The 22,270-nt window shown below is 41.7% G+C and overlaps 2 protein-coding genes across 2 annotated transcripts in view; one reads left to right on the forward strand and one right to left on the reverse strand.

The window, feature by feature from the left end:
• Positions 1 to 20,648, reverse strand: part of RPRD1B (regulation of nuclear pre-mRNA domain containing 1B) — a 56,341-nt gene extending 35,693 nt beyond the window's left edge. Inside the window, exons 1-3 of the mRNA XM_007447717.1 lie at positions 20,123 to 20,648; positions 14,538 to 14,667; positions 6,956 to 7,089 (exon numbers count right to left, since the gene is read on the reverse strand). Of these exons, the coding sequence (XP_007447779.1) occupies positions 6,956 to 7,089; positions 14,538 to 14,667; positions 20,123 to 20,273 (415 nt within the window). The 5' untranslated portion in view covers positions 20,274 to 20,648. The remainder of the gene's footprint in view (positions 1 to 6,955; positions 7,090 to 14,537; positions 14,668 to 20,122) is intronic.
• A 106-nt stretch (positions 20,649 to 20,754) lies between these two features.
• TTI1 (TELO2 interacting protein 1) overlaps positions 20,755 to 22,270 on the forward strand; it is a 42,290-nt gene continuing 40,774 nt past the window's right edge. Inside the window, 1 exon segment of the mRNA XM_007447718.1 lies at positions 20,755 to 20,811. The gene's annotated coding sequence lies outside the window, so the exon portion shown is untranslated.

Genomic DNA, 22,270 nt, shown 5'->3' on the forward strand with positions numbered 1-22,270 from the left:
ACCGCTCTTAGTAAGTTTGTTACAGAGAAATAAACACTTTAACTCACGTGTTTCTAATTTATGTTACAGCATGCTAAATAAGTCTTAATTTTACTATTTTTTTGTTTTCCTATACAATTGTAATCAACAGTGAGTTTTTAATTCTTTGATAAAAAATTTTAAGTCACAGAATAATTGTAATTTTTCCCATTGATTATTAAGATCACTCTGTACGGTTTCAGCTTGAATGGTCATTTTTACAGTCCTGCACTCCTATGCAAAGCAAGGATGGCTGTTATTTTTCAAACAGAAAATCTATAAGGATATAATCTGCATACGAAATATCTAACAGTACTTTGCACACAGTGGCTGCCTAATTAATGTGTAGTGTGTGGTATGACTTGTGTAAACATTTAGCCATTACAGCATCAAAGTGGCCATGTTTGATGAGTAGCCACTAGAGAATGTAAGCATAAGAGCCAAAAAATAAAAAATTTACAGTATTGTTCTGTTCACTTCCAAACACCTAGAAGAATGCTCAATAAATAACTGTTAAACACTAAAGAAGGTAGAAAAAAATATAAAACTTGAATCCTTCAGTTTTCCAACTCTCATACAGCAATTATTATATATAAAAACCACACATCACTGAATATCTCAGGACACTCAGAATCACTGAAGTTTGGTACTGGAAGGCCTTAGGCAGACCTATGTATTTGCTTTCCCCACTGCTCCCCATCTCATTTTTCATGAGAATGTCAAGGCCCACCGGCTGTGGTGTGTCCAAAGCCAGAGAGCTCATTAGTCTAAGTCTGGGTCCTACAGCAAAAGGCTTCTGTCTCCTAATCTGGAGTTCTTTTTACCACTTGATGCTGCCACTCACTTCTAGCAATGCAAAACCGAAATCAAACTGATGACAATTTTAGGGCCATTTCTGTCCTTCGCCACCCTGATGGAAGAGGGTATAACAGGAGGTAACCATTATCATCCTACTTTTACAGTTCTCTCGTATCTCTACTAGAGGACCTACTGGAAATAAATTATTCGTCATTTCCCCCACAAGGCTCCTCCTTTCCTGAGCTAACTATTACCATTATGAACACTGCCACTGGCCCCATCTTCCAGGTACAATGCCTTGGAGAACAGTGGAATCTTTCCCAAAGTCCCAACTTCTAGCAGATTCCACAACTGTGAGGAATTCTTCCTTACATCTTCTTTCTGCTCCTTCCCAAAGCCTCTTATCAGCCACCTGTCCTTTTGCGTGCCTTGTCCAGACCGCTGTCCTATCTGGGCTCTCTGCCTCTTCTAGTCACTCTTGCAACTTAGACTACACCATCTTCCTAGAGCTGAGCTCTCACCCCATCATGCCTCTACTCAAAACCCTGAAAAGGCCACCTAAGTTCAAAGTCTCCTTGGTGATGGTAATGGCAGAACCACCTTGAGCACTCCCTTCAGACTGTCATCCTCTCCCTCCAGCCCCCACAGCATCGGGGCCTCTCTTTGAAAGCGCTGGGCCCTTGCCACTTTGCGTGGCAACTGGCAGGCACAGGCCTTACCTCTCCAATCGAAACAGCAAGTATCTTATTCCTTTACATTGCTATTATACCCAGGAAAGTGTCAACACACCTGAGTCTGAAACTTCTTGAAGGCAGAGGAAGCATAGCGACTGCAAGGCCCTAGTGCTGTGCCAGAAATGACTATCCCTGCTTCCCTTTACACAAACCAGACTCCCCCCTGCTCATGTGTACAGAATTAGCAGCGAGAAGGCCCAGAATTCTCAATCGAGTCGGACAACCATTAAAATGACCCGGGAAATCTGCCAGTCCTGTTCCTGTGTCTGAACTTCATATCAGGCAGCTTCCACTATCAATTCGGCTCTGACCACAGGTGTTACACTCACTCCTTCTTTCACTTCCTCAACCACTCTGTTTATAGGCAGGGCAAACACTACAGGGACCGAAATCCTTCTGTCCTTATTGCACCTTCTGTTCTATCCTTCAACACATCCCTGTGTCTTCACTGGGCCTTGTACTAGCTAACCTTCAAGTAATCTGGTTACCTAAGGGTTTATGGTATGCCTCTTAGAGACCTGTGATAGAATTTCAGACACTATGGCGACTGTGAAACTAATTTTAAGGCAAAAAGTTAGCCTGAAGGATCCCAAATCACATTACAAAATGCAGTCATCTACCCATAAAGCTGGATCTTCTAAATAATCCGCTTGAAATTTCTAGGATTGAAAAAACAAAATAAGGAAACTCCCCCCACAGATTTTATATTACTTTTTTTTTATAACATCTGTATTGGAGTATAATTGCTTTACAACGGTGTGTTAGTTTCTGCTTTATAACAAAGTGAATCAGCCATACATATACATATATCCCCATATCCCCTCCCTCTTGTGTCTCCCTCCCACCCTCCCTATCCCACCCCTCTAGGTGGTCACAAAGCACCGAGCTGATCTCCCTGTGCTGTGCAGCTGTTTCCCACTAGCTATCTATTTTACATTTGGTAGTATATATAAGTCCACACCACTCTCTCACTTCGTCCTAGCTTACCCTCCCCCTTCCCTGTGTCCTCAAGTCCATTCTCTACGTCTGCGTCTTTATTCCTATCTTGCCCCTAGGTTCTTCAGAACCTTTTTTTTTTTTAACATTCCATATATATGTGTTAGCATACGGTATTTGTTTTTCTCCTTCTGACTTATTTCACTCTGTATAAGTCTCTAGGTCCATCCACCTCACTACAAATAACTCAGTTTCGGTCTTCCCTGGTGGCGCAGTGGTTGAGAGTCTGCCTGCCAATGCAGGGGACACGGGTTCGAGCCCTGGTCTGGGAAGATCCCACATGCCGCAGAGAAACTAGGACTGTGAGCCACAATTACTGAGCCTGCGCGTCTGGAGCCTGTGCTCTGCAACAAGAGAGGCCGAGATAGTGAGAGGCCCAGGCACCGCGATGAAGAGTGGCCCCCGCTTGCTGCAGCTAGAGAAAGCCTTCGCACAGAAACGAAGACACAACACAGTCAAAAATTAATTAATTAATTTAAAAAAAAAAGAGAGAATCTTAAAAAAACCAACAACTCAGTTTCATTTCTTTTTATGGCTGAGTAATATTCCATTGTATATATGTGCCACATCTTCTTTTATCCATTCATCTGTTGATGGACACTTAGGTGCTTCCATGTCCTGGCTATTGTCAACAGAGCTGTAAGGAACATCGTGGTACATGACTCTCTTTGAATTATGGTTTTCTTAGGGTATATGCCCAGTAGTGGGATTGCTGGGTCGTATGGTAGTTCTATTTGTAGTTTTTTAAGGAACCTCCACACTGTTCTCCATAGTGGCTGTATCAATTTACATTCCCACCAACAGTGCAGGAGGGTTCCCTTTTCTCCACACCCTCTCCAGCATTTATAGTTTGTAGATTTTTTGATGATGGCCATTCTGACTGGTGTGAGGTGATACCTCATTGTAGTTTTGATCTGCATTTCTCTAATGATTAGTGATGTTGAGCATCCTTTCAGGTGTTTGTTGGCAATCTGTATATCTTCTTTGGAGAAATGTCTGTTTAGGTCTTCTGCCCATTTTTGGATTGGGTTGTTTGTTTTTTTGATACTGAGCTGCTTGTAAATTCTGGAGATTAATCCTTTATCAATTGCTTCGTTTGCAAATATTTTCTCCTATTCTGAGGGTTGTCTTTTCATCTTGTTTATGTTTTCCTTTGCTGTGCAAAAGCTTTTAAGTTTCATTAGGTCCCATTTGTTTACTTTTGTTTTTATTTCCATTTCTATATTATTTTTATAATGAAAAAAGAATCAGGAAATACTGTTTCCAAGAGCTCCCTCATTCTTTGTCCCCTCCCTGCAAAATAAGGGAGTTTTCTTTAAAAAGCACATTTACCTTTACTTGTAGAGAGAAAAAGATGTGCAACAAAGGTCTGACACTTGAGGCACAGTTCTGAAAGCACTCTACCTATATCATCTCACTGAACTGAATGGCCAGGTCCACACCCGAACCTGGGAAGCTGGGCCTAGAGCTTGTGCTCTTAACCACCATGCTCGCCAGCCTTGCACAAAATCTGGGGGACTGAACACACTAACATGACTCCTCCTACTTTTGCTATTGGTTTGTATTTAGAAACTCGGAATATTAGATATTAGAACTGGGAGGCGGTACCAAATAGAAGTCATATGATCACATTAATAACATCTTACCTTCATTATCTCAAGTAATCCTCACACAACCCTATGAGGTATTATTACTAGCCATAATAATAGCCATACTGTACAGTGAGAACCTGAGGCTCAGAGAGGTCAAATGCATGCCCAAGGTCACACAGCTTGCAAGTGACAGAGCTGGGATTCATATTCTGGAAGTCTGATTTCAAACCCTTGCTCTGAATAGCTAAACTAACTATAATAAGGTCCAGGAAAGTTGTGTGACCTACTCATGAATTCATACCCTAATTCAAGTCTACTGAATCCATGTGCTTTCAAGGAAAAATTATGGTGTGAAGAACATAGGCTTTTAAGTTATATAGACCTGGGTTTGAATTCTCTACTTATCAATTATATCTACTTGGACAAAATTACTGTACCCTTGCGAGTCTTAATATCTTCATCTGAAATATGAAAATAATACCTAGTACATAGAGTAGTTGTAAGGATCTAAAACAAATTAACATGAAAAGCAGCCAGCAGAGGGGCTGGTGCTGAATAGGTGCTCAATAAATGCTATTTCCTTTGTATCTACCTTTCCTTTCTAAAGCCTACAACTATAGGATGCCGTGTGATTTACGTGGGACTGAAGTAAACAATGAAGTTCCACTCAGTCAAGCAACAGCATGAGTATTCCCAAGAATACAGAGACAACTTTAGAATCACTGGGTCTTGTACCTGGGATTGAAAAAAGAAAGAAAAAACCCCACAGATTTTAAATTACAGGTACACAAACTCAAGAAAACTCCAGTTCTAAAACAAAATTCCTAAACTCACACATTCTCCAACATTAGAAATGTCAGCTCCACAGGAAAATTTTTATTCTAAAAGTAAACTCTGTAAAGTTGTCTGAAGACAAAGAATTAGCCTTGAATTAAGGTTGAAATATAAAAGGACTATTTAAATTTGGAAATAAGCTTCTGGAAAACTCATCAATATTTTGAAAGGATTGTGTAAAATATTCTGATAACTCAGGTCCAAAAAAGACAGTGAGAAGAGAGTGAGTTAGTTGAGACAAACACATTGGAACCTTTTGATATGTGTTTTCATCTTTACAAACTAGAGAAAGAGAAATTATCTTTAGATCAGCATTATCCTCTACATTAGAGGAATACTGCCTCTATTGCTGTTAATGTCTAGACACTCAAAAAAAAAAAAAAATCAGAAACTCAATGGAGCTATTTTCAAATCTAGCACTGCCACAAATTCCCCAATTTGTCTGACTGCTCCCTGAGTGCAAAACTATTTCTCACTCCTCTCCTGCTCTTTCCTATACTGTCTAGCATAGCTGTTTACTCAAAGCATATGTTTGGCAAATGCTTGTTTAATTGAAATTCAACACTTAGCTTCAAACATCATCTTTCAGAGCTCTCCTACTTGCCCAAAGGTGTTTTTAAAAAATCAGCACTGTTTACCAATGGACTTCAAGTCAGAGGAGAGAAAAGAATGCTGGATAATTCCCCAACACTGTGCAGAACACTTCCAAAGGACACAACACAAACACTGCCAGAATCCAATCCAATCCCAAAATTGTTTTCTATCATTTCCAAGTAAAACAGCAATGACCTGCAGACTGAAAGCACTTATGTCATTCTTAGAAAGCCTCTAACCTCTAGTTTCACAGGAAAGTTACTCCACCTTAAAACACATATAAACTCAGACCTGGAAGAGATCATGAAAGGTATACAATAAAAAGAGTTGCTAAATGAATGATATTATCATATATGCTAATTGTGGTTAAGTTCTATTACAGAGGCATGTACAAAGTCCCAGAGGAAGATGGAGGGAATTGGTTACATGTGCCCAGACAAGCCAGCAAAGATGTCAGAATGTGAGTAGCATTCTTAAAGAATAAGTTCACCACACAAAAGGGGCAGAAGGACATTTTAGGCAGAGGTAACAGCAGATGCAAAGGAAGGGGTACCAACAGAGCATCCAGAGGGGAAACTGCTAGGTATGGCCAAAGAATATGGTATATGTGAGAAAATGGGAGAAGAATCTGGAAAAGTAGAGTAGTTCACAATATAAAGGGTCCTAAATACTATGTTAGTATTTGGACTTGATCCTCTAGGCAATGAGCATGTGTACAGTCAGATCAGATCTCTAGCTTAGAAACATGTCATGCCAGCTAGAATTAAGCCACAACTAACTGGAAGCCGAAGAACCAAATAACGTTTGATCTTATTCCTCTTTAAAAGAAAAAATAACATAGCTTTTAAGAAGGACTTGGTAAAATTCACACACATACATGAACACACTATCTCAGAATATTCTGGGTTCAATAAGGACCAAAACCAATTTTAGCAGCAGCTGACAACCATCAAAAGTATGTCCCCAAACCACATCAATATTTAATGAAACCAAGTTCCATAAGGGCTGAAGGACTTATCCAAGATCCTGTAACAGTTAGTTAGCGGCAAAGCTCGGACAAAATCTTAGCCCAGGGTACTTCCTAGTTCGCTATAACTGAACAATTTTGTTGTTCCTTTCCCTTGTGCAAGGAAAGTCTCTGAAAGGCATAAGCGTGCCAAGGAGAATACAGATCAAAAGGTAGGATATGAGATGATGAATAGCATGAATACTAGAACCAGGCTTACACACTGCAAGCACTACATAAATTCTCACCATCGTTTATGATCATCTCTCTCTGAAGAATCATATAATCGCTGGTGGTTCACAGCAACCCCCACTGCAGCTTTTCATATGTGATTCGAAAGTAGGCAAAGACCAAGAGCTGTAAACATGTGGTGATGTTTCTACCTTTGGGGGGAGGGCTCTTGGAGTCCTCCATAGACAGCTTCAGCTGCTGTATGAACTCGCCGCCATACACACTTCTTTCTTGCCAGATGTTCAGCAATCTTTCTAAAGGTTTTTTACAGCCTTCATCTGCCTCTCTGCCCAGAAAAGACGAAAAGATATATATAAGCTTAAGATTTTTTGCTTTTAATTAGGACAGATTTACTTTAAAAAAAAAAAAAAAAAACCAACAACTGACTAAATGATTTACATATTTAAAAACAGAAGGAAGAGTAAGGTACATACTGTACTTAATGGATATTCAAAACTTGACCAGAAACTACATTCTTCCTGTGGTGTGTAGGGAAGAGAGAGGGATTATGTTACAGAATTAATCTGTGTCTTTTATCCTCTTTGAAAGATGGGGTAAATAGGGCAAAAAGCCAAAGGCTGATTTTTACTGACAGAGAATTATCAAAAATCAATCATATCAATTGTGACAGCTTGCTTTTTACAAGGCATTAACTGAAATCTAGTGCCAGATACACTGCTGGAAATTAAAGCAGGCCAAAATTTTTAAGGACAGGAAAAAAATGATTAAAACCAAATGTTTAAAGTGGGGAAGAAATTCATAATAACTCATCAATGCTAACACATCAACACCTCTAATATGTATAAATACAATCATACACACATATATGTCAAGACTCTCAACTTTAAACTCACTACTTCATAATTATTTTAATTCCAGGCTAGGTCTGTATTCCAGATTCACACAAAGGTGTCTAGCAGATAATCTTAGAACACACTGAGCATAGTACAGTCCTTTGTAACCTATATCTGAATGAAAGAAGCTAGTTTTTTTCTTGACATATTACTCTCTTAAAACATATCACTCTCTTATTTTTCAGTGAGATGACCATAATTCGCACTCAGGGTGAAGCAGCTGTTTACCATAAAGTGTCAGACGGCAAGTGGAAGCATGCAGGAAGACTTTCCAAAAGGAAAACAAATTCCCTCACCATGTACTGTGTTACTATGAATTGTTGTGTTCTGTAAGGTTGTCTAGATGTCAATGACCTTACACTGAGGTCAAGAAGGGTTACCCTAACATCTTAGTATCTAAGTCAATATCTTTAGTAGGAACCTCAAGAAGAAACCGTATAAAATTCAACTCAGATGGGAATTTCACCCACCCCCAGGCCTAACAGCACTTTTCTAAAACTTATGTCAACACTCAAGATGAGCTGAGTTTTCGGCCTAAGCTGGTCAGATTGTATTACTTATGAATTATTAGCGGCAAATTTCACTAAAATGGGGGTTAAAGTAGTAACTAAATCAGGATACATACAAATTAATTATTAATTATTGGTAAAGCTTTTTTTTTTAAGTCAGAGGTCAGGGTGAGGGGGAAAATATTTCCACTGATATTTATAAAACTTAAAGATATGACCTTGATATTTATAATAAAAACATCTCTACTCCATCTTCAAAATATATCTAGAAACAAATTACTTCTCACCTCTTTCTCTGCTCTCAGCCTGATCCAAGCCACTATCACCTCTTGTCTGATTACTGCAACAGCCTCATTACTAGTCTCCCTGCTTCCACCCTGTCCTCCAACCATCTATTCTCAAGTTTTAAAAATCCAATCCTAACTGTTGTGTTAATGTAGATCATGTTGCTCCTTTGCTCAAAACTTCCAATGGTTCTTCCCGGTCTCCCTCAGAATAAAAGTGAAAGTCCTAAGGAAGCCTACAAAGCCCTTCTCAGCCCAGCCCATTATTTCTCTGACCTCACCTATCCTCACTCTCCCGTCCCTCCCCAACAGCTCCCTGGCCCTCCTGCCATAAAGTGTAGGACCTTTGCACTTAGCTTGGAACCAAGGCTCAGGCCAGGCAAGGCTCCTTTGCTCTCCCCCTTCAGGTGCGTATATTCACACAGCACCTTTTCAGTGAATCCTCTCCTCATCTCCCTACTTAAAATTACACTCCCTACTCCTACTTAATTTTTCTCCACACAATTTATCTTCTGATGTGCTATATATACGGTTTCCCTGTTGTTTATACTCTCTTTCCATTTGAATGGGATTTCCACAAGGGCAGGGATTTGTCATTTTCCCCCACTGCTATATGCCCCAGAACAAGCACAGTAAACATTTAACTGCAATGTTTTTTTCGAAAAATGTTAGAAAGGTTTCAGTAGGCCATACAATTAGTTAACTTTCAACGACCATTTTACCACATCAAGGTCATTCGTGTCAGACATCAATTAAGCATTCATCTGCGCATTAAGGTTTCTGAAATACTGTGCTTGGAATACAAAGAACAAGGCCTAGGTCCTGACTTCTAGGTTCTTGACCCAGCAGCCCCTCACCTCTCCACACCCTACCTGAGGCTTCATGTTCTAGCAACACTCAACGGTAAGTATTTTCTACTCAGCACTTGCTGCCACTGTTAAGTGTGCCTATGCTCATGCTTCCTCCTCTAGCTTGAATGGAATCCCCAAAACAGAACAAGGTGAAGAGCAAAAGGTTCTGAGTAATTCCCGTGGCTGAAGTACTATATGGGGTGGGGTGGGGCAGTTGGAAACAGCAGAAGAATCTGGAGGGGTACAGTGGAATTAGATTATAGAGGACCTTAAATTCCATACTAAACATGTGGCCTTTATCCTGAAGGCAATGGGAAGTCCCTAATGTGATCAAATGCAGGCTTTAGAAAAATAAAGTCATTATAACTACTGTAACAAAATCACAACTAATCAGAACTTAACTGGTCGGTACTTTTAACATAAAATCTGTTCTCTACAAATTCTCTTAAAAGAGAACCAATCATGAAAACAAATTCTTATCCAGGATTTAGTTAAAAGGATTGGGAGGGGCACAACACCCATTCAACCACCATCCACCATTCCTGGGGCTATAGGGGGCTTGATTAAGACTGATAGTGAGTACAGCTGCAGTCACACTACTGTATAGTGGATACTGATGCTCAAACCTGTTGTAACCAAATGATTTTCAAAAGGCTTTCACCACTAAAGGCTACAGCCAAAAGGGTGCTCTACTTTAATTAGTGAACATTATTAACCATGATAGGTTAATTCTTTGAGCACTACAGTAAATCAAAGTTTTGCCAACTAAGGTCTAAAGATATAGACACAACAGTCAAGAAATCTTTTTACTGATGTGGTTTTGCCCTAAGTAGCTCCAGTGAAGTGGAAGTCACTTTAGCACCTGAAATTGGATACAACCAAAGCAAAAAAGTCATTTTATGACACAAGGAGCTATCTTTTCAAGTTGTATTAACTCCATTCTAACTTGAGAAATCTTTAAGTGAAAAAACACAAAAAATCTTTGCCACTTATCAACGAATAAACTGAAAGATGATAAATAAGTACATATGTAACTTATTTTGCAGAACACAACTTAGTATCTTAATTCTAAATATTTATAAATTCAACCACTGAAAATGTGATCTAAAAAGTGAAAAGTATGTGTTATGCACACGTAGGACTACTGCTTGAAGTGTCAGCTGGATACCAAAGGGCTTGCCAAGCCAGCGCGGGGGCCTTTTCTTCCTCTGCAGCTCTAATGGCACTGCCTTGGTACACCTACTATAATTTGTGTACTTCTCTTATCCCATGCACAGTACTCAGGGCATAAATTCTTTCTAAGTATCCTCAGCACTTCCAACAGCACCTCATGTAAAGGTAGAGCAGAAACAGTCCTTTGCAATTGTGTAGAAAAGAGTTAACATAGCAGGCCTGAGACTGCTGCCCTTAGCAGGCCTGCTCACGAGGTTGGCCCTTGACTGGCATCTCGGAACCTGGATTTCAGAAGTGCTCCTATCATTCCCTAACTGATAAGGGCGGTTTACTGTGCTTAAACTGTTGATACAAACAATACGGTTTACGCTGAACACCTACTTTCCTTCTGGGAGCCTAGAATTTTGGCAGAGTGCCTGTGACCAACCCTAACAAAATCTCTAGATACTACATCTCTAATGGGCTTCTCAGGTAGAAAACACTTCACATGTGTTGCCACAGTTCAAAGGGGGAGGAATTAAGTATGTCTTATGTGACTCCACTATGAAAGGACTCTTGGAAGCTTATGCCTCATCTCCTCTGGACTTCATCCCTTGCACCTTTTCCCTTTGCTAATTTTGCTTTATATCCTTTCACTGTAATAAATCATAGCCAGGAACACAACTATACCCAAGTCCTGTGAGTCCTCCTAGCAAGTCACCAGACCTGGAAGTGGTCTTGGGGACCCACGACTGTTATAACAGGAAATAAATATGTATATGGTGATAATTCCAACTTTATGTCTCCAGAAATCAATTTCCTACTGAGCTTCAAGACTGTTTCATCCATCCGCCTAATGGCATCACCCTTTGGAATACCTATTAGCCATCTCAAACTTAACATGGCCAAAACAAAACTCTTGTTTTCTTCTACCATATCTTTACCTCAATCTCCACCTCGGTAAACAGCACCATCAGCTATCCACATACTCATGTCAAAAATCTAGAAATAGGGCTTCCCTGGTGGCGCAGTGGTTGGGAGTCCGCCTGCCGATGCGGGGGACGTGGGTTCGTGCCCCGGTCTGGGAGGATCCCGCATGCCGCGGAGCGGCTGGGCCCGTGGGCCATGGCCGCTGGGCCTGCGCGTCCGGAGCCTGTGCTCCGCAGCGGGAGAGGCCACGGCAGTGAGACGCCCGCGTACCGCAAAAAAAAAAAAAAAAAATCTAGAAATAATCTTTGATTTCTCTTTTCCCTCACTACCAAGCTCCCACTAATCCTATCAGTTTTACATGGCGGGGCGGGGGGGGGGGGCGCACAAATCTACCCATGAAGTAAACAAGGCATTTGGAATATATCATTCCCCTGCTTAAAACTCCTCACTGACATCCCATCAGAACAAAATCCTAACTCTCTCCCAAGACTTACAAGGTATATGTGACTGTCGCCTGCCTGCCTCTCTGATCTCACCTGATGTGACTTTCCCTCTGTTCCTTGTGTTCTAACCACAATGGCCTTCATTCTGATCCTCTTAACATGCCACGATTATTCGTACCTTAGGTTCTTTTTAATAGCTGTTCCTATTTTGCATGATTACCTCAAATGTCACTTCCTTAGAGAGGCCTTCCTTCACCACACTAGAAGAGATCTCACTCAAGAACGTCATTCTATTTTATTATGTCCATATTATCACTCTCTGAAAGTATCTTATTCATTTTGTCCTTGCCTGCCTTGTTCACTGCTTGCCCCCTAGTGTCTGGATCAGTACTTTGCACAAAGAAGGCACTTAAATACATCTTGAAGGAAAGATTAAGTGCACAATTATCTCCAAACTGAGAAGAAAACAAGAAGGCATTTGTATGGAAAATAAGTTTAAAGTCTGGTTACTTAAACTGCTATTCAAATTAAAACTACCCTATGAGCTTGGCATCTTTCTCTGACTTGAGAGGTTTGTTGTTTCTTTCCTAGGGGGTAGGGGGTTTGAGGGAGGAGGTAGGAAATTATCATAAAGAGATTCCTAATCTATTTTAGTCAATATTAATGGGTCCACTATCTTTGTTCATCAATTGGCCACAGAAAAACTGTACAGAGAGCACTTTTTACTGTTGATAAGGTGCATCAGGACTGAAGTGGTGTGGCTGGACTTTCTATTCTAATGATGGGGGTGGGGGTGGGGAGGGAGCTTAGAGACATGGGGATCTTGAATATAATATCTGAACGGGACCTTAACAGAACTAGAAGAATGCAAAAAAGGAAGGTAATAGAGCTATCTTTTTTTATTTCAAAGGATCAGGTCTATTTTCCCCATAATGCCACAGAATTTGCCAAGACATTTTTACAGTGCCTCCTAGATAGGTTTTAAGATGATAACCAAGTAGAAAAATTTTTAATCCTGGTATTGCTCATCCCCCCTCTCCCACCTGCTTTTCTACTTACACTTTTCTGATTTGGGAGCAGCTTACGATTACTGTTAAATTTTTAAGGAAAAATGTTATGTTTACTATCCCTATAGGGAATTACTTTAGTCAGTTTCTTATACCCTAAATTTATTAACTTATTCAACAACTACTTACTGAATCCCTACTCTGTGCCAGGATAGACCACAATGTTGCTCAGCTCCTGGGACACCATTCACATCAAGACTATCTAAATGGTGTTCCCGAAGGTACAAAACCCAGTAGCTCTGCGCCAGATACTCTATTAGGTGTCTGGAATACAGGAAAGAACAAAAAAGAAACAATCTTTCTCTTCACATAGTTTATAATATAGTATACTCCCATGAATGGGCAAAGCCTGTGGATTGAGCATTGTTGTTTTACTTTAGCCTCACAACTCTTATGAGACAGGTGGTGACATTCCCTTTTAACTAACCTGGAAATGTGGGCTCAAAAAGCTACATAACACATCCAAGGCCACTCAGTGTTGGAGGCAGAGCTACAGCCAACGTCTAGGAAACTGAACTGACTCTCCTCAAAACAGGAAAATGCCTGTCTCCAATTTCAGAGGGCTACTCTAGTAGTCTGTTCTAAGCTTATTCTGTGTTATGACAACTCAGTATTTTTTCAAGTCCCCAAACATTCTGCTTTATCAGTATCCATGTTCAAAAAAAAAGCCAGTTGACTAACAAAAATCTTTTATCCATCTCTACAAAGCTAGATGTCATTTCTTTAAAATCTTTTGGAGTTCTCATTTCACTCCTTCAAACTTTCCAAATCTTTCACGGAATGCCAGACTTACTTTCACACTTAAGGTCTTTCACATACACTCTAGACCTCAGAACAATTTTCGTTTAACCCACTAGTCTCCTTCTCACCCTTCCCAGTTTCCTTTGGCAAAGATGTTTTGTTTGATTTGCTTACTTATTAATATTCTAGTGAAAAATAGTTTTTCTTTGCTCCTCCTAGGCAACTAACTTATATCTACAAAAAAGTTTGTTTTTAAATAAAAGTGATTTGTAAAACTTTTAATTAAATGTATAGTTTCCGTGATATCAGCTATAAGTATACTCTACCCAGCCCCGTCCTCTGTCACAAAACACAATAGTGGCACACACTTAATATGACAGAGCCAGAGCAAATATCTACTTTCCACACTAATAATTACTATCTTTGCAGGTACAGTAATGACAACTATTTTTAGTAAGTTAGACATGTAGACATCCAGAAGTAAGTAAAAACAAAGGCACAGCAACTAATTTCTTGCTATTAAGGTTTTGTTACTGGAAAGTTCCCTTGTACTATTTAGCTTTGTTTTTTGACCATAAGCTAATGAGACAATTCAGCCAAACCAAGGAAAGTACCATATTCAAGAAGTGAATTCAATAGTGAATACATCTAGGAGAAAAGATGTGCTTCAAGTGCTAGACTGAGTCCCTTCAATGCATCAAAATATTTACTTGTCTGAGATAGTTCTCAAGGGTTCAGGCAAAATACAAAACCACAATTTGGCCTCTGCAACTCTCTATAAAGTACCTCTCTTTAAAGTATGAAGTTGTCAAGTTACAAAGGCTATCACACACAAAAGAGAAAACAAAAAGGAAAAGGTAATGCATTCAAAAACAAAACATAACAAAAAACCCGAAAACATACCTGGCAACGTGAGAAAAAGCATCCACAAGGACAGATTCAAATTCTCTAGTGAATTCAGGTCCTTTCCTTTTACTGTTTTGAATGACATCATTGGCTAAGTACAGAAAAGTAAGCTTTCTATTTGATTTGGCTGGAAAAAAAGAAAAGAAGATAATTTAGCTTACACCAAGGAAATTCTCAATCCACAATTCTTCTGCCCTAAGCTACTCCTAAAGAACACTAAGACAAGCATTAGCTACTTGAGGTCAAGACTGCTATGTTTGAAAAAACAATTTAAGGGACTCCTGGAGGTGTCTAGTAAAACAGGATTGAGAATACAATTTTGAAAAAAATAAAAAACAAGAATACGCCATTTTAATTGATTGTGGTGATAGTTGCATAACTGCGAACATACTACAAACCACTGAATTGTATATTCTAAAAGAGTGATTTGTGTGGAATGTGAATTATAGTTCAATAAAATTGTTTTTCAAAAAAAAAAGAATACGCCATCTTAATTTCTGTGTTATTTTAGTCAGGGTAATTAATTGGCAGTAAAAATTAAGATAATCCAAAGAAAATTCCTAAAGGATAAGCAGTCAGTATTCTCCAGTCAATTCCTAAAGGATAAGCTGTCAATACATCTCCAGAAGACATGTTAAAACCAAGATTTTCATTTATTATATTGCAAAAATGAGCATTTCTTACTCACTGTTAATTATCAAATACCACAGAATGAAAGACTGAGTTAAGTTTCAGTTTTAAAAGATACTTGTAATTTATGCTCCTAGACCAAGAATTTCTCTTTGAACATTCCAATAACCATAATGAGTCAATGTTATCAACTCTACAATCCAGAGGAATCTCCAGATGCACCAATGGATATTTATCTCAAAATACAAATATACATTATTGCTACATGACCACTGAAAATTTACACATGTCTGAAATCTGGATATGCAAAATTATGGCTCACACAAAAAATATAATTCTTCTCTCTTATACCTACTAAATGTAGTACTTCCTATTACTCTATATGGTAGCATGCATTAAACCATAAAAACCTCACGCAATATGTCTGAGTTACAGTTGCTTGGGGGAACATTACTGAATTTCCTGGCTTCTATGCACATAACTTTTCAACCGTAAAGTTACATCACTACCATTTTTGGTCCCAGTTTTCTTTTAAAAGAAATAAATAATAACACAATCAGATAGTTCAAAACATTAAGTTTTCTCCAATACCAAAGTGCCCAAAAGACTCAGGCAAGCCCTATGTCAACCTTTACACCTGAATTACTAGTCCTTACTCCACTGCTCTCAGAAACCATTTCTGTTTCTTTTGAAATGCACACGGCATGTATAAATTCTGACACAGCAAGCTCAAGATCTGACATTTTAAAATGTGGCTATAGAGCTTCCCTGGTGGCGCAGTGGTAGAGTCCGCCTGCCGATGCTGGGGACAGGGGTTCGTGCCCCGGTCCAGGAAGATCCCACATGCCACGGAGCGGCTGGGCCCGTGAGCCATGGCCGCTGAGCCTGCGCGTCCGGAGCCTGTGCTCCGCAACGGGAAAGGCCACAACAGTGAGAGGCCCGCGTACCGAAAAAAAAGAAAAGAAAAAAGAAAAAAAAAATGTGGCTACAGGAGAATAACTCAAGATAAAAACAAGATTTTTAAAGCATGTTATAGTTGAAACTGATGACTTAAAGTGCTCATAAAACTAAATATGGATATCCTGAAATGTACTAACCTGATAATAATCTAGTTTAGATGGCCAACTGATGAGAATATTGAAAACCTGGAGCTATCTTTTTTTTTTTTTTTTTTTTTTTTTTTTCTTGCGTTATGCGGGCCTCTCACTGTTGTGGCCTCTCCCATTTGTGGAGCACAGGCTCCGGACGCGCAGGCTCAGTGACCATGGCTCACGGGCCCAGCCGCTCCGCGGCATGTGGGATCTTCCCGAAACGGGGCACGAACCCGCGTCTCCTGCATCGGCAGGCGGACTCTCAAGCACTGCGCCACCAGGGAAGCCCTGGAGCTATCTTTAACTGTTCTAATTATTATTCGAAAACAGAACAAAAGTGTCAATAGCTTCAATATCCCACTGTTGCTACAAAACTATGATTACAGCAAAAAGTTTTTTTTTTTTTAAAGCAAACCTTGTTCTAGGATGTTGCATCAAGTTAAACTACCAAGTTTATAACGCCATGAAAGTTAGATTTAAAAGTAAAAGAGGGCTTCCCTGGTGACGCAGTGGTTAAGAATCCGCCTGCCAATGCAGGGGACACAGGTTGGAAGCCTGGTCCAGGAAGATCCCACATGCTGCGGAGCAACTAAGCCCGTGCACCACGACTACTGAGCATGCGCTCTAGAGCCCGCGAGCCACAACTACTGAGCCCGTGAGCCACAACTACTGAAGCCCACACACCCAGAGCCTGTGCTCCGCAACAAGGGAAGCCACCACAGTAAGAAGCACGTACACCGCAACGAAGAGTAGTCCCCACTCACCACAACTAGAGAAAAGCCTGCACGCAGCAACAAAGACCCAAAGCAGCCAAAGATAAATAAATATTAAAAAAAAAAAAGTAAAACAGAACTTCTACAAAGCAAATCGAACTAATATACTTTATGTTAAAAAACCCAGAATCCATATTGTAAAATGTCAATTTGGCCATTCAAGACCTGAAACATTTTGCAGTATTACAAATATGATAGCTAAGATAGCCAAGGTTTTCACTATCTACAATGCCAATTAATTCTCATCACCCTCAAACTTAGCAATGGAAATTTAGGATAAAACTTTTTCCCTCCACATCCAGCATCGTGAATAATCAACATGAGCACCATGTGTGTAAAGGTAATATAACAAAACCCTAAAGGGAATTCCCTGGAGGTCCAGTGGTTAGGACTCCTCGCTCTCACTTCCGAGGGGCCGGGGTTCGATCCCTGGTCAGGGAACTGAGATCCCACAAGCCGCGCAATGCGGCCAAAACAAACAAACAACAACAAAAACCCACAAAGCCCTAGAGCACCTGAACACACAAGGTCATAATACACACGACACACACACCCTCTACTCCAGCCCTGGGTGGTAACTCACTTGTTCAAATGTCTTTCCAATATGTCATTATGGATTCTTTCACTCCCTACCGAGGCCCATTCCAAACTGGTTGAAATAGTTATTGAGCAAAGTTTAAATAACTGGCTGACCAAAATTTTTCACTTGTTTGGCTGGTTTTGACATCTAGAGAAAGTAACTTTTTTTAAAAATAAGGCCTATTTACCTGCACTACTAAAGGTAGTAGTAGTACAAACGTAAGGTACAAAAGCACTACTAAAAAATGTTCATCTTAGGGTATTTTACACCAAACTGCTCCAAAAAGAAAGGGATTTCTACCTAGAACAGAGCCCAAAGGGATAAATTAAGAATTATTCCTAGGGAATGGAAAGAAAATAACACATCATGAATAGAAGTAGTACTTAAGCAGGAAAAAGAAAACTTTTAAAGTCTCATAAATATTTGGAGGCAAAACAGAGATGGTTTGTGCAATGTCTTAAGGAAATGACTTGACTATAAATAGAAATGTCCATTTTTAAAGATTCAGGGTGGGCTAGAACCTAAAGGGCACTTATTAAGTGCACTGATACACCGGGTACCTGAAAACAAGTTTCAGTGTCTCGGAGCTCTGAGCTAATGTCCCAACTGTACACTCATTAACAAAGCACTTCATCTCTTCATATCTATATCTTCTCATCTATAAAATGGGGATAATAATGCTGACCTACTTACAACTTAAGGTTTCATCATATGAGATTAGGGTTAAAGGAGCTTCATAAACAAAAGTACTCTTTATTTTCTGTATCTCAAATAGGGTGAGGTGGGGAATCAAGATGGCTTCACAAAAGTGACATCTGAGGTGGATTTTGACGTGCCTCTGAGATCCTACCAGATAGGATCCTGTAGAAAGCAATTCGAATTTTTCCGCCACATCTCAGATGACAGAAATGATATCTGAATGGCAGAGTGGGGTACATGAATGGGGCTCTGGGAGGCCCAGGATCTATCCCCCAACTACCCTGAGGGCTGAGGGGACCCCCATCTCAGTACAGCACATATTTGGGGGGGCGGGGGGGTCTCTGCCAGAGGACTAGAACTGGGTCCTCTGAAAGAATCCTGGATTTTGGTGTCTGCCAGTCTGATGTAGTCTGAGCCTCACTGGTTCTAAGGCCTTGAAAATACCACTTAGCCACTTCAGTTTCCTCATCTGTAAAACAGAGTGACATCCTGACCTCACAGATAGCAGAGAACACATGTAGAGTTACTTCCTATGCTATAAAGGGCCTACCACATACAGGCTGCCCAAAACAGCGCTAAGCTTCATTTGCTCAGCTTTCTGGTATGAAGCTCACTGGGGTATCAGATAGCTGTGTAGGTGCCCATCTTTCCCCAGCAGACTGTAAGCAATTTGAGGCAAAGAACATGCCCCACACTGAGTAATCAGTATCCCACCTCACCATTATTTACCCAGTGCCTACACTCTGCCTGACACCATGCTAGATGTTCATGTGGATTATCCTGTTTACTCTTCACCCCAAGTTGTTTGAGCCTCCATTTTTTTCTCATCTGCTGAGTTCCTACTTCACAGAACTCTGAGACTGTAAAAAATGACAATGTATGTAATGATATCAGTACTGCACTTGGCACAGAACAAAGGCACAGTAAATATCAGTTACCATTATCTCTATTTTACAGATCAGGAAACTGAGGGAAAGTGAGGGAAAGAGAGGTGAAACTGCGGGGACTCAGTAAATGGCAAAGTCAGGCTACAGAGACACTTGGCCTCTGGAGCCAACATGCTATCAAGCTCCCAACCCAGTGCCTGGCACACAACAGGCTGAGCTCAATCAATGGCTGCCAGATGCTGAGCAGGGTCTAGAACCAAGGAGAGCTGCATGAGAAGAGGAACCTGAGAGGAAAGGTCTAGGTGGTGTGACCCCTTGACTTCTCTCCAAGGGCAGTGACTGTACCCACTTCCCAGGGCAGTGCTGAGGACTAAGTGCGAGGATATACATAAGGTCCTAGCACAGTGACTGGCACAGAATAAAGACTCTGGAAGTGGCAGTTACCCTTGTCCTCTTTTGACAGATGAGAAAACAGAGGCTTAGAGAGAAGAAACTTGCCCGATATCACTCAGCTAGCAAGTGGCTGAGCCAAGGGCTCGATCTAGGTAATCTTACTCCGAATGCCCAGCAACTGCCTGGCACACAACAGGCTAAGGCCTGTACCCTCCACCAGGCGCTCAACGCTGCCGAGAGAATAATGGTCACAAGTGTCAGGAGGAGCCGGAGAGGAAAGCGGCTGGGTTAACTGGGAGTCCTGAGCCCCGGTCGGTGGAACCTCAGACAAGTACCTTAAACCTTCCCAGGCCTCGGTTTCCTTCTCCGAGAAATGGAGATAACACTGTCTCCAACCTCAGAAGCGCAATCAATCAAAGGCCCAGGCCTGGAAAGCCAGGCTCAGCTAAGAAGCTAGAGGGGCCTCGGGACGGGGTGCGGGAGAGGGCTACCCGGGAGGAGGACCCATGGGGCTGGAGGGTGTGTTTACCTTTGCGGAGCTCGCGGTGCCACACCGAGACGATGGGTCCCGCGTGCTTGCGGTGGTGGATGAGCCACAGGGAGAGGGTCTGCACGCTCTGCTGAGAGTTGCTCAGCTCTGAGAGCTTCTTCTCCAGCGCCGACTCGGAGAAGGAGGACATGGTGGCGGCGGTGAGGCCCGGCAGGGATCGGCCTGGGCCGCCCAGTGCGGCGGGGAGAGCAACGGCGCGAGGCCGGAACCTCACCTGGCGGCCTGCGGGACTCTTTATGACTGACAGACGGCCGGGGGGCCAGGAGGGGGAGGGGATGGGTCTCCGCAGTAACAGCCGCCCGCGCCGCCGCCACAAGATGGCCACCGACCTCTCACCCCGCCGCGAGAGCAGGGTCAAAGGGCAAGGGCAGGAGTGGCTGGGCACCGGGGAGAGTCAAGAGTGTAGAAAAACACCCCTCCCGTGGCGAATGCCTCTTTCAATCTCGCTCGGAGCACTCCGAAAGCGACAGACAGGAAAAAGGGCGCACTTCGGCGGCCTCCGGAAGGCGCTTTGACCGCTCGCGCCCGCACGCCGGCGCAGTGAGTGTCACCGGAACCCTTTCTCCCGCTCCCGCAGAACCTTTCTAGCGCGGTGCGGCGCGCGAGTTACCCGTCACTTCCGGCGCGGCAGAGGAGGTGCGAGACTGAGGGAAAGGCTGGAAGACGAGGTAAGGGAGAGTGGCGCGAACGAGAGGGAGACAGCAACCGCGAGCCCTTAGAGGGGGATCCTGAGGGGATGCTGAGGCTGAGAGATCATGACCTGGGAATGGAACGGGACCTTTCTCCCTCACCTGGCAGGCCCCAGCAGCACTCTTCCTCCGTACGTGTCCTGCTCTCTGGCCGCCCCCCACAAAAAGCTTTTTTTGGTTCTGCCAAGCCACCCACGTGCACTTTTCACGCCTCCACGCCTTGGCTGTTGCTGTTCTTTTTCCAAAGGTGACGCCCCCCTTCTCACGCGGTGGGCTCCCACTAGGCCTCCAGGACTACCTTTAGTGACCAGTTCCGATGTTTAGTCTGTGACAGGACCGCCATCAAACACACCCTTGTGCTCCCGGCTCTCAGTTTGTTGTTGTATTCAGGGAATTACAGGCTGCTTTCTGGGGGTTCATTTGACTATTGTTCAAATTTAAGTAATACATGTTAACTTTGTAGGGGAGTGGGGTAAGGAAGTCAATGGGTTCGTTGACCTCCTTTAAGAAACACTATTTGAGACTCTATCCTTTAACTGTTTTTAAAAAGTTTTAAATTCCAATTATCACATCAGCAGAGAAATTTGTTCTTCCAACTGCTGTGGGGTGGTGGTAGGGAGTTAGGTTATTGTAGACATAGTAGAATTTTTAAATGTCCTGATCATAGTGGAACTGACCAGTTGTGGGCAGATTCCAGTTAGGAGGCACTGTACTAGTTGATGCCTGTTTTTGCTCATACTGCGCTCTTCTTTGCTTAGGGGCTTTTACTCCTTCAGAATGGAATCATCATAATCATAGCCAACATAACGAGCTGCTGCTATGGGCTAGACACTGTGTTTTCACATAGTGACTCATTTAATACAACAAAGCTATGCAATAGGTATCATGTTATTCCCATTTGTCAAATGAGGCTGAGGGAGCTTGGGTGACCTACCCAAGATCACATAACTGAGGTTAGAGGGAAGGGACTCTACTTTATCTATCTTTACCCCAGCACCTTATTCGTAGCTGACTGAGTGAATTAATATAAAATAGGTGAATAGCTTAAAATCACAGTCAATATCTAGTCATAATTATAACCTAGGGCCTTTGAGTCCAAATCTAGGCCATCTTTCTGTATTAAGTAACAGTGTCATATACTGAGCGCTTTTATACCAAGTCACTGTGTATTAAGCACATTATGAACATTCTTTTATTTAATCCTTACAACAGTCCTGTGGGGTATGGGTTATTATCAGTATTTGACAGATAAGAAAACATTAAACACGGGTGAGTAATCAATGTCACTTGGACACAAGAAATGACAGAACCAGGAATCAAACCAAGGTTATCTTATTCCAAATTCTTCACTCCTGAGCCAGTGGTTGATTTATTCATTCAGCCGATAATTTTTGAGAACCTATGTCTGAAGCACTATTCTAGGCAAACAGACAGAATC

This window comes from Lipotes vexillifer, unplaced genomic scaffold (assembly GCF_000442215.2).
Source record: "Lipotes vexillifer unplaced genomic scaffold, Lipotes_vexillifer_v1.1 scaffold397, whole genome shotgun sequence".
NCBI lineage: Eukaryota > Metazoa > Chordata > Mammalia > Artiodactyla > Lipotidae > Lipotes > Lipotes vexillifer.